The following is a 12,960-nucleotide window of genomic DNA, read 5'->3' on the forward strand; positions in this document are numbered from 1 at the left end:
AACAGTTGTCATGAACTGGGTCAGTAACCAAGGAGAAGATGGGACCTAAAAATTATCCTCTAGGAAAAAAAAAGTTCTCATTCCAAGTTGAAACAGACTCCAAACTAAGTTGCCAAGGATAACCTGATTCAATCCAAATAAAGCATAATTGAGTTCAGTTGTATAAGATACAGCAGATATATAAAAATTACTTGTGTTGTTATCTTAGTAATGTGGTTGCATAGCAACAAGCTCAGTCTGAGCGATCATTCCTTTATTAGCTTTGTGAATTATCGTACCGCTAGGAAGTGGATATTGGAGAGAATTTATCCTCAAAGAAGATTGAGAGCTTTGTGTAGGCTGACATACTATAAAGCAGAATGGAAACTGGGCCAAGTAATAGAAACCAGAATCAAATAGGCTTTGAGTTAAAAAGGCTCCATGCACACAAGCTGACTTCTACAGTGCTTATGACTAACAGCAACCCTGGCAGTATAGCTGGACACCATCGCCTCTGAGGAGTTTGCATTGCTCTGTGTGATAATGCATGTACACATTACTTCTAACATAACTGGGGTGGGGGTGTAACCAAAATTGGAGATGGGGAGACAGATGGTTCATTTGCCCACATCATATATTCTCCAGTGGTTTGCTCACTAAAACATTTCCTTAGTCAAGCTGTGGTATGCCAGTACAGTGATGTTACAACCAGCCCCTGTCAGTATGCTTGTTTATTGCTCTGTCCCTTGCACCATACTGAGCAATTATTCTGCTTTTATTTAAGCGCTGTCAATGAACTCAGCTCCTCTATAAGCTGCAGAACTTGAGGAAAACTTGAATGTTGCTGAATTAATCAAAAATAAGTCAAGGGAAATAAACAGGAAGAAATTAGCTTTTTTATTGTTATTTCTCACATTGCAGCATTTTCATGTACCCAAGTTGGGACACTATAAGCCTATGACTCCTCTGAGGTAACATTCTACTTTTTTAACTTCCTTGCAGCAGTGAGGGGTAAAGGGCATACATAGTGCTGAATGAAGTTGAGGCCATATTTAGTCACTTATTAAAATGTGGTCTCATTTATCGAAGTACTAAGCACTATGAGTTCTTATTGCCTTCAAGATGACTTGTGGATACACTTGTGTGTCTGAAAAAGCAGGCAAATTTTATATTTTAACTTAGGACAAGCATGCAGCTTTAAACAGAAGATGGATGACTTCATTCAACTCTGGATTACTTCAGTCTTACCCTAGCTTTTTTCCATGGAAACTCAGATAACCACATTACTCTTAGAAGAGATTAGTGTTGGTGCTAAAACACAGCATACATGCCTCACATGTAAGCTAGATTTATAATTTTAAATACATAAAGATATTCCTTTTCAGTTTTCAAAACTCATTTTTGGGATCTGAAATGTTGAGTTGGAAAAAAAAAAAAAAAAGCTAGCAATACATGATATTGGAAAATACCCACACTTCACTTCACAGGTAGCTGAAATCCTACCAATGGGTAGGACCATTTTGTACCAACTGGTACAAAATCATTTTCCACCTCACATCAGAACCCAGAAATTAACTTTTCCTGAACATGTGAATTGGTATGTGCTCTAGGGAATAAAGATGGATTTTACCTTCAGCATTCTCACAAGAAACTCAACAAAACTTTTTCTCAAATCTCCCTGCCATTAACCTTCACTGCTACTGCACAGTATAGAAAAAAGTACGAGATTTCTCAGACTGTTTATGTCCCAAACAATTGATGGATTTATAAGTCAAAAATAAACCAATGAAATCTGAACAGAAGCCCAGAGGCAGATGCACTTTTATGAACTTGAGTTTCTAGATGCCAAGAGGAATCATTTTTCCAAAGTGTGTCAGAGTACTATGTTAATAAAAACCCCATATGACAGGGACTGTATTTCCCCTCAAAAATAAATGTAGCTTGCAAGAAACAGAGGATAACAACGGGGCTAAAAGCTGAAGTCTTGATAATCTGGGCATCTGAATTTGATAATCTGGGCATCTGAATTACAAATGGTATGAGCTGTAATTCCAATGAAGTTGCATGTCCTTATAACTGGAATTTTAAAGTCCTTCCAGATACCAGACTGCTGGTTCCCAAAGTGGAGGAATCTGCTCTTAGGGGATAAAGATGAATGCATTTGCACTGCAAAGACACCCCTCTGTTTTCTCATAAGCACCCTAAGAGGAGTTATATTGTGAACAAAGCGTTAATGAATGAAAAGGAGGCAAGCCCAAACTTTGGCTACACACTATATGAAAAAAGGAGCAAAATACCAAACCAAAAGGTATTATTCTTAAGCATGGACATCACTAGTGGCATTAGCTGAACTCCAAGCAGATGTGTAGGTCGTTTATAAGTCACAGATAGCTAGAAGAATAGGGCCAAACAGGAGAGCTTAGGAAAGACACAGTTTTGATTGCTATGGGCAAAGCAAATGTAAAATAAATCCCACTGATGTAGCCAGTTGGAAAACATTAATGGCTGCATGGGAAAAATGGCAGAAAGGTGGACAAAAAACTATCAGACACATGAGAGTTGAATGGGCAAGTGTGGCAATCAGTTCTCTATGTATTATGTCAAGGGGAATTTTTCCAGTCATCCCACAGGATCATTAGAGAGTAAAGACTATGGGTCAGACTTGAAAAACTAATGTCAAAAGGTATGGCCACGTATCTGCAGGCCAGTACTTTCCCCTACATTTCCCTTTTGCTATTGAAACCTCCCAAATAATTATTGATTAGCATTAATGTTATCATAATCCCTACTTTATGCACATTCATCATTGTTATGCAGCTAAATGTGTAGTTTTCTCCTTAAATCTTTTCCATATGTCAAATCAATCTCCCCAGCCGCTTAATTATTTTAATGTTGATCTTGGAATTCCTTCCAATTTGCAACAGATTTGTGATTTAATTTGATTTGCAAAATACGCAGAGCTGCTAGTATGCCCAAGAATTAACGTTTCAGGTGTCACTCAACTTACTACAACCATGTTTCTTGGTAATTTATGTGAAAACTATTATTAGACTTCAGTTTACTGTGAGAGGCTATCACAGAAAATAAATGCTGCTGAATGCATTGACACCATTTTCAGAAAAATGTTGTTAGGAAAATCTCTGAGACTCAGAAAGACACATAGGCTGGGGCAGAGGAGGAGGGAGGTCCAGCTGGATACAGTTAGCTATTGCCTGGTGAAATCAAAATACTCCTCATTGCTTTGAGTAGTTTTTTGCCATATGACCAAGTCAAAAAGGCCAAAGACCAAAGCTGTGGGCTTTGAGCAACCTGATCTAGTGGAAACTGTTCCTTCCCATGGCAGAAGGGTGGAACTAAATGGTCTTCCAAGTAATTTCCAACCCAAACCATTCTATGATTCTATGAATCTAAAGAACTACCTAATCTCTTCTATTTTGACTCTGAGGAAAAACAACCCCAAATGTACCACACATAGTTATGAGATGTTATATGAAAATCCTTCACCATTTTCTTTAGAAGTCAGAAAACAAACCAAGGAGCACAAACATGATGGTACCAGGCTATAATGTACAATAATGGTCTCAGACTTAAAATCTCCACTTGGCTTGCCAAATTTTCTGGCAAAAAATCAGCATGACTTGGCTAAAGTTAAAATTAAAAGGAAAGACAAAATAATCTGAAATGGATTGACAAAAGTGGTTATGAAAAAACATTATATGGTCTGCAGACACTTAAAACATGTATGTGAGCATCCAGCTCCACATGTGGCAGTGGTCCCACACAGCTCAAATGGACATCATTGCTAATTTGGCCAGAGCATGCTTGGAAGAAGTAGCCCACAATTTGCAACATTCCTGGTGTGCTTTCAAATAATTAATCAGTTAAGAATTCACATGTATTTTCTGCTAAAGTACAGCATAATTGCAAAGTCTCACTACTGGTGTCTGGGTACAAAGTTGTAGATTACTCACTTCTCTCAAAAAAAACCCAAAACCAAACCCTAACAAACCACAAAACACAGACAGAAAAAAAAACCTACGAGAAATATGTAATACATAATTTCATAAACTCCAGAAAACAGCATGTGCAATCATTAATTCAGAGATTCTGGCTCCTATACTCACACATCAAAGGACTGACTGGAAGAAGAGCATATATCATCTTGCCCAGACCTCAGGCACAGGGAGAACTGAATATACTGTCCTGAAGAGCACCCACACTTGCCCCTCCAGTGCTACCAAATGTGAAACATGAGACCTCAGGAGGTCTCTGAGAGGGCAACATCAGCTGCATTACCTCACCCACATCATCTCAGTGACTCCAAACCCCAGGAGAGGCAGAGCACACTACCAGCACTTCCATCAGAGCAACTTCCCCCTTTTATGCCAAATGGAAAGCAAAAAAATAAATAAAAGGTGGTCCATGATTTTGCACATAAACAGAGCCTTAAAAGCCATCTGAAGCTCAGAAGATCCATGGCTTCTCCAGATCAGGGAATGCACCTTCCTCTGCCTTAATACAGTCTCCAGAGGAGGCACTAAGTCTCACAGGGTCTTGCATCTTCTCTTCAATTCTTATTGGATTACTCAGTTAGGCGAGCGGTCCCAATGGAGACAACTAAAGACAATTGTTGAGACTAAACATGATTGACCATTCACTGTGCTATGAGCCACAGTGTGAAAAAGAGAGCTCCCACCTCTCATTTCCTAACCTCTCCCATAATAAATTGTGGAGGAAAAGACATTCACTATGCTGCTCAGAGCAATGCTACCAGCTGCAAATTACAAGACTGAAAGACTGGAGGTGACACTGTGTTCTTCCTTGTTTCCAGAAGTAAAACTTTCTTTTTTAAAGCCAAGAAAACAGTACATGCATTTCTGTAATCCCATGCAAAGTAAAGATGTGAATATTATTATTTCAGAAAATAATTAAAGCATCCTGATCTGATCCCAGCTAACAGTGACAGTACAGCAGCACACTAGTGCACATATAAAACTACCCCAGCAGAGACTCATGCCGTTATCTACCTTCCTTCCCCTGGCACAACATCATTACATTCCAGCTTCTGGAAAGCAAAGTGGAAGGGGAATGAGACGTTATCATTGTAGGATACCAAAGCATGGTAGCCCAGGGCATATTTTTATGACTTTAATTTGCAGTGTGTGCACCCATTTGGCATATGGGTGTAACTTAAAAGCTGTCTGTCCTTCTCATAGCTATGATTGATTTCTGAACATAAAAATCAGTCATGAACAACAGATTTCTGTGTAAACACGGTTGTGACTAACTCAACCTAACCCTGAGAATCTTAGTTCCACTATGAATACAAATAACACTACCTGAAATTGATGTCTTCATTACATCTTTTGTTGTGAAAATAAAAACGTAATTCAAATCTATTGCAAAACTTGCAATAAACAAAAGAAACTGGAGCTGTTTTGGAAGCAGCTATGGGTTGTCTAAATCAGTCTTTTGTGTGGACGACTCTGACAGAGATAGATAGCACAGATTTCTTTTCAAATGTCTCGTACAGGAGAAAAACCCTTCAATGTCACTGATTTTATGTCTCTTTTCTCTTTTGATCAATGACTGCTAAATTATATGTATGTTCACAGGATAGAACAATAAGGTATGTTAGTCTGCCAGCAAGTTGTGGACATCAGTTACATCATAACCTGCCTAATCAAGGTCCACACATAATTTTTCAACATCTTTTTCAGGGATTCAGCTATCCTGTGCAAACAATGACATATTAATGCCGAGTTACAGAACAATTTTTTTCCTGCTCAGTAATATTCCAAAGGATGTGTTACCAGAGCTGCCTCTCCAGTTTATAGTGGCAGCTATTATACGCACAACTACAGTTCCATAACTGAATTAAATTGCACAGCATTACAAGAAACTGTGACCTGAAATATATTTTAAAAATTTTAACACTTAGTAACACAAAGGGTAAATTGTCGCTTGTTTGCCCTATTCTTGTTATTCCTGAACTGGATTTAAAAACAGCCTCCTCCTCAGTTTCTTTGATATTTCAGTTGGCAAGTTAAACCTAGAATTGCCAATAAGGCAAATAGAGACTTGCTAAGAACTTTAAACTCTGCAGAGGGAAAAAGAGGGTTGAATAACTAATACATTTATCATAAACATTGACAAAATTCAAAGTGCACTGGGCTTTGTACACAAGTACTGAGAGATTTGGACAGAAGTGCATACTATACAACCCCACCAACATAGTCCTGAATACATATTAACTTAATTAATGAACCAGTGCCTCCACAGTGAAGGTGCTCACACAATAGCTGTGGAACCAGAAAAAATAATGCAGTTATTTTGTGACATATACACTTTATGATGTTAGGTTGCCATTCATTGAAATTCCATCATCCAGCAGGGACTGTATCCTCATGATTGCCTGTACCCAAAATCCAATATGTAAAATTTAACTTCAAAAAAACTCCAGGTCCCAAATAATAGTAAGTGGCATTGCTCATACACATAGAGTCTTTGACGTGCACACACAGCATGACTTACAGCTCAGATGGCCTAGCAGGTCTTATGATTTGAAATCTTACAAAACTTTTTCATCTAATTCCTTTTTTTAGCATTGACTTTTCCCAGCTTGATCGACAAAGGTGGAAAATAAATAATTCATTTTGTCACCCATCAGGCTGATTTCACAGGAAACTATGATTTACAAATGTGGAACTACATTCAGTTTGGAGTGTTGGATCTAAAATGGATTTCTAACACCTTTTACAGAAGTTTGACTGCCTAGAGCTCTTAAATACTCTGTATTTCATAACAGTTATGTTTCAGCAAGTATGAGGAATGCAATATGAGGACCCTCAAGAACTACCTTTATTATACTTATAGGCACCCAATGCCCCAGCAAAGTTGGTGATGCTTTACCATTTGCAAAGTTCAATCAGAACAGAAAGTTAAGGGAAGCCAAGCAGAAAAAGCATCCCACAGATTTAGATACAGTTGGTCCTAAAATAATCCCAATATTCACACTCAGGAGATAGTGAAACAATTTCTTTACTCAGTGGAGAGTGTGGAAAATGTAAGAGAATGATCAGAAACATACTGGCTGCTTCAGGAAGGACCTCCTGTGGGCAAGCTTTATAACTTGGGCCTTCAAGAAGTGGGTTTACTGCAGTAAAACAGTGCTTGCCAACGTATGAGAGGAATGACAAGTATAGGTAAGACAGCATTCACAAAAATCACATGGATGTGATTTGAAATCCATGTCCCTGAGTGTTGTGCATGTTCAGGCAAGGAAATCATGTGAGATCATAAGAAGCTGTTTCTGTACCAAGACATATCATCGATGCTAAAAATCCAAGACACAATAGACAGAAAAAAATCAGAAATGAATGTCACAGTGCTGCCTTCACATTCCAAATACTCTCATACATTTATAGCAAATTTTTGTTAGATAATACAAACTTCAAGAACGCTTTACTGAAAAAATGAAGCCTTTTATAGAAAAAGCTAATTTGTTACCCTGTGCACGCAAAATAGGGATTCTATTTTTTTCACTGAGTAAACATGTCACATCATCAATTCATATTTTCTTTATGTTGTAGGAAAAAATACATGAACACTTAGAGTGGGTCTGATACAGAAGGTTGTTTCAGATGTCCCATGTTCGTTCATTCCATAACCCTAAATTATCTTGCAATAAAAGAAGAGTAGAAGAGAGAAAGTCACTATGAAGCAAACATGTCCCCTGGCAGTAGAGCAAAAAGGGAAGATACAGAGGTGAGACTGACCATGTTGTCCAGTGGCTCAAGGCAAGCAGAACTCCTGCCCTCTGAACCTGGGAGAACTGAGCCTGGAGAGTCCAGAATGAGGACACAGCCACTCTTAATATGTACCAAATTTAAATCCATCCAAAGTTTGCAGAAGAGTTGCTATAATCCAAGAGAAGCTGTACTGGTGTGGAACATGAAAACCACGTAAAACAGCACTATTTTTGCTCACTTATTTTCCTCTTCAGTCTCCTACCTTCACCTTTTTAATCAGCACCCAAAACAGTGCAGACCCATAAGACAATCCAGCCTACTTTACAATTTCAGGAAAACAATATGACCTACACATAATCTGTAAAATTCATTAGATTTCTGTACCACATTATGGTGTTTATGCTGTTTAACATGTCATTTAGATGTTCTGTGACTCCAACAAAGAATAACTTCAGAAGAATCATATCAGTATTCCTAAATACCACCATCCTGCTATTTCGTTGCAGAAACACACAGCCCTTACCTGTACATGAATAATCATCAATGCGGATGTATCCAGTTTTGCAGACACACATGAAGGATCCTGGTGTATTCACACACATGGTGTTCTCACGACAGTAGTGTCGTCCTTCTGCACACTCATCAATATCTGTCAACAAGGCAAAGAGGAACACAAGTCAAACTCAGCAGTTATTTTTTGCAATCTCTCAATACACTGCTGTTCACTTCCATCAGTAGTGGGCTAGACTAAAGAGTTACGTAAATGCCAGTGCATTTTGGAAGCTTTTTGGCTTTCTCCTTTTAAAAAACCTGCTTGAAATATTCAAACAAGGGAAGCACCATGAGTTTCTGTGAACAGCTGTTAGTGGAGTTACAAAGAAGATTACACTGGCTTACATCTTTCCTTTTGAAGTACCTCTGATGTTATTCCTATCATTTAAATAGAACAGGGGAAAAAAAAACATAGTCCCCAACAACTGAGCAATGACCTCAGCACTGCAATGTCATCCATCACTGCACTCTGTGCAGTCACCTCAGTCACCAGCACACAAAACACACAGCTATATGCACACTACATGCCTTTGATCTAATGGGAACTATTGTTTGGAAAGTAACTGTAAGGAACAGGGTAAGATCTGAAAAGACCCTGAAACTTAGTATAAATTTCTCTTAAAACAATAAAATAGTCAATCAGTATTTTTAATATATTTAAACACATGCATCTGTACCTGCAAATATCTACATACGTATGTATATAGATACATATGCACACTGTACCTGAAAGGAACCTGTAAGACTCTCACTCATATATAGATCTGCTCTGAGAGAACAAAATGCAACTTGATAAAATACTTGCTGGGGCAGAACACCTGTTGCAGTATAAGGTCCTAGAGCAAACTCCCAACATAAATGACTGTAGGCATGGAATTCAAAACTTAATTTGTTTTGGTACTCTCTTGGGTTTCAAAATCAGACATATTTCTTTTATCAGGTTACAATTCAATGGTAAGACAGAGAAAGCACTACGAATAACAAAAAACCTTCTGCATAGTATTATTATACTGTAAAAAAGAAAAGCTATATTAATTTGGAAGTGGTCAGTAGCACACTGTTCCTGTAACAGTAATGATAAAGACATCATTACTGAGATGCTCAGTACAGCTATTTCTATTCCCGTGCAATGTGTCACTGAACCTTGCTACCAAAGTATGCTAAAAATCAAATGGGTGGATTGTTGGCCCGGTTTCTTTCCTGCTCATCAGTTTTGATTTCTTTCTTGTTTTCCATTATGTTTATAGCTTTCAGTGTTGAAAATAAAATCTCTGTATGGAAAAGCACTGTGTTGCAGAGTCTAATGATAACTCAAGATAAAAGACTGTATATACAAACTCAAATCAGGGTTGATTTCTCAATGCTGCGATGCTAAATGTCAACGTTATTAACTCCTGCATTTTGCTCCTGCTTAGGTTGTATGCTTATCCTCCATTTCTTCTTATCCTCCCTGTATCTTTAAATCAAAAGGAATTTACCAACTGCACTCATTAACTGCTCTTTTCTTCCCCCCTTTGCATTCTTAGAAGATAATCTGCCTTCCTGTACAAACAGTGTGACGCACTGAATATTACTGATTCTGTAGTAAATTCGTAATTTCATCCAGTTTTGGAAAAAGAATTTTCCACAGGTCCTCTGCCCACAGGACTCTGCTGGAGAAGCTGGGGGCAGTTCACTACCTAACACGAAGGCGTCCACTGCAAAAGAATTTCATGGCTGATGTACTTTGGCTGGTTTCCTTCCCTTTACCTTGTAAATTCTGCAGGCATGAGAGAATCATAGGTGTATTAAGGTGCTAGTTTGGAAAAGTTAATATCACAAGTTTTATGTACACGTGTACTTGCACAAATGAGCATGCATTTACAGTGAACACAGTGAGCACACTAAAGCTCCAAACACATTCTGTGAACTTCATCTAAGAACACCAAAAAAAAGTGAAGCTATCATAAGACCACTACAGCTGGTTTTGCACAGAGAGTGGAATGGGGCACAGATCTCCCAACTTACAGATGTTCTACAGAAACGCAAGTGTGCTGTTCAGAAAAGCAGCCAACAGTTAAAACATATGACTCAGCCTCTACAACAAATGATGCAACTTGTGTCTTTCATAATTCCAGCTAACAACTCCGTATTAAATTAATTGTGTTAATTTATACTTAAGTAACAACATCAGTCTTCGAGTAATTAGAGGTCTTGTGTTCTCAGTATCAACAGACTGCCTAGAAGCCAGCTCTGGCACTCTCAGAAAATTCTACTTAAAAATCCAGTGCCTCAGAACCATTAAACAGAACTTTCTGAAAACTATAATAATGATTGCTCTGGAAGGTAAATAGCCACAGGAGATCCAAAATGCCAACAGTTTTTATTTTGCAGGGAAAAACTTAAAGTCACTCCTTTGATTCAAATCTCCTAATTCAGAAGTGCTCTAAATAAAAGCTTTCACTTTGCCAGCATACCACATATTAAGATTTTAAAAAATGTTTTATTTATAATCATCTTTTTTTTCACAAACCTTGCTTGTTCAACTGATTAAAAAAAAAGGGAAGAAAACTCAACCCACATCTATTCAGGTTAATTCTGAAGTGTTCATTTGGACAAATCTGATGTACTGTTTTTTTCAAACTGATTTGCAAAGGAATTGCTCATATTTTTTAAATGCTCACTAGAACTCAGAACTCCCACCTAACCCTCTGTTATTGCTACTAGCACAAGTTTATTTTACATTGGCACCTGAACACCCTCTATACCATGGACACACAGCAGGTAAGAAGATACTTTTACAAACAATTTACAACTTTAATACTAGATAAAGATAATTAATACAAAAAAGGGTAAAATAACAGTCAAATGACAACTAGTCACACAGAGATTGACCATACTAAAAGCCTGCAATTCCATTCCCCCTTTGGCACTCCATATGGGAGCTTAGGTTAAGGTATTACAGATCAAGGAGTACTGAACTAGGGCAGGGAATGAGCCCAACATCTGTTGTCTTTCAAAGCTACCAAAATAAAAGCCTCTTCATCCTGTTCACTGGTTGAAAACACCAGTGTAGCCAGTCATGGTGTGAGCCCAGTCAGCAGCCAAGCCCCAGACAGCCACTTGCTCACTCTCCAAACAGTGGGATCAAGGAGAGAATCAGAAGGATAAAAGATAGAAAACTTGTGGATTGAAATATAGACAGTTTACTAGGGAAAGCAAAGGCTGCACACACAAGCAAAGCAAAACCAGGGGTTAATTCACTGCTTTGCAATGGCAGGCAGGTGCTCAGCCATCTCCAGGAGAGCAGGGCCCCATCACATCTAAAGGTGCCTTGGGAAGACAAACTCTATCAGTCCAAAAATCCTCCCTTCCTCCTCCTTCCCTGCAGTGCATACACTGAGCACGATGGCACATGGTCTGGGATCTCCCTGTGGCCAGTTTGGGTCACCTGTCCTGGCTGTGTCTCCTCCCAACCCCCGAGGCACCCCCAGTCTCCTCCCCAGTGTGGCAGCAAAAAAAGTAGGAAAAGCCTTGGCTTTGTGTAAGCTCTGCTCAACAAAAACATCTCTATTATCACTGTGTTCAGCAAAATCCCAAAATACAGCCCCACACAGCCACTGTGAAGAAAATTAACCCTCCTAGGCCAAAACAAGCATGCCACCTTTAGATAGAAATGCACAGTAGAAAATCTTATGCATTTCCATATCTAAGAAATCCTACAACATCTATCTTAATTTCCTTTTGCCAAAAAGCCTCGTTAGCATATTAATGCATATTCAGGTTTTACTGTTCAGCCAGTAAGATACTGAAGTCAGTTCAATAGGATGAATGCACCACTCCAATGGCTCTACACATTCAACAATAAAGACTTGTGTGCTTGAAGTCTGTGATGTGATACTGAGCCACCAGCTGTGATGTACTGACAACAGTGTAGTCATGGAGATCATCAACCTGCTCTGTTCCCAGTGGAACAGATAAAAGGGGCACCTCTGGGAAAACTGGTTAGTGCAAAAGTGTTTGGAATCTGCACTTCAATGATTTATTTATACTTGCAAAAACATCAAAAACAGAAAAAAAAAACAAACTGAAAAACCTGCCTTTCTTGATTCCCCCAAGCACTCAAACAAAATTTATGCAAAATATATAACCAAAGAAAAGTTTCCCTGTACCCCATTCTCCTGCACCCTAATGAGTTTGCTTCCCCAGAGTAAAATTCCCAGTTATATTTTACAATCCCATTAATAAGAACAGAACTTGACCTGCAATCTATAAATCATTGTTGACTAAAGCCTCACAGTAACAAACAAAGCCTGTCCTTAGGCCTCCCTATATACATCACTGCCTTTATCTAGCACAAAAGCCTTCCAGAACAAATGAGTCTGGTCATTATCACTAAGTCAGTAATTATCAGCTGTTATGAGAAGAGGCTACTCCCAGAACTGAGGATCCTTTATGGATAGTGTCCTGCCTCCAGATATTTCCCTTAAAACTCGATAGTGTCTAACACCAGTGATCCCTGGTCACCCTTAAAGAGGTATATGGCAGCCAGGGAGATCACTGGTGTTAGACACTATCCAGTTTTAATGGAAGGGCTAAAACTCTTGCAGGATTTTTTGCAACAAGTAACATTAACTACCCAGTAAGAAAGGGAACAGGGACATGAAAAGCCTTATTTATTAAAAAATTATTTAATAAA

General features: G+C 38.5%; 1 protein-coding gene across 1 annotated transcript in view; it reads right to left on the reverse strand.

Moving 5' to 3' along the window:
- NELL2 (neural EGFL like 2) overlaps positions 1 to 12,960 on the reverse strand; it is a 134,566-nt gene that overhangs the window by 52,287 nt on the left and 69,319 nt on the right. Inside the window, exon 13 of the mRNA XM_036400325.2 lies at positions 8,254 to 8,379. Within this exon, the coding sequence (XP_036256218.1) occupies positions 8,254 to 8,379 (126 nt within the window). The remainder of the gene's footprint in view (positions 1 to 8,253; positions 8,380 to 12,960) is intronic.

The sequence above is a fragment of the Molothrus ater genome, chromosome 5 (genome assembly GCF_012460135.2).
Source record: "Molothrus ater isolate BHLD 08-10-18 breed brown headed cowbird chromosome 5, BPBGC_Mater_1.1, whole genome shotgun sequence".
In the NCBI taxonomy this organism is placed as follows: domain Eukaryota; kingdom Metazoa; phylum Chordata; class Aves; order Passeriformes; family Icteridae; genus Molothrus; species Molothrus ater.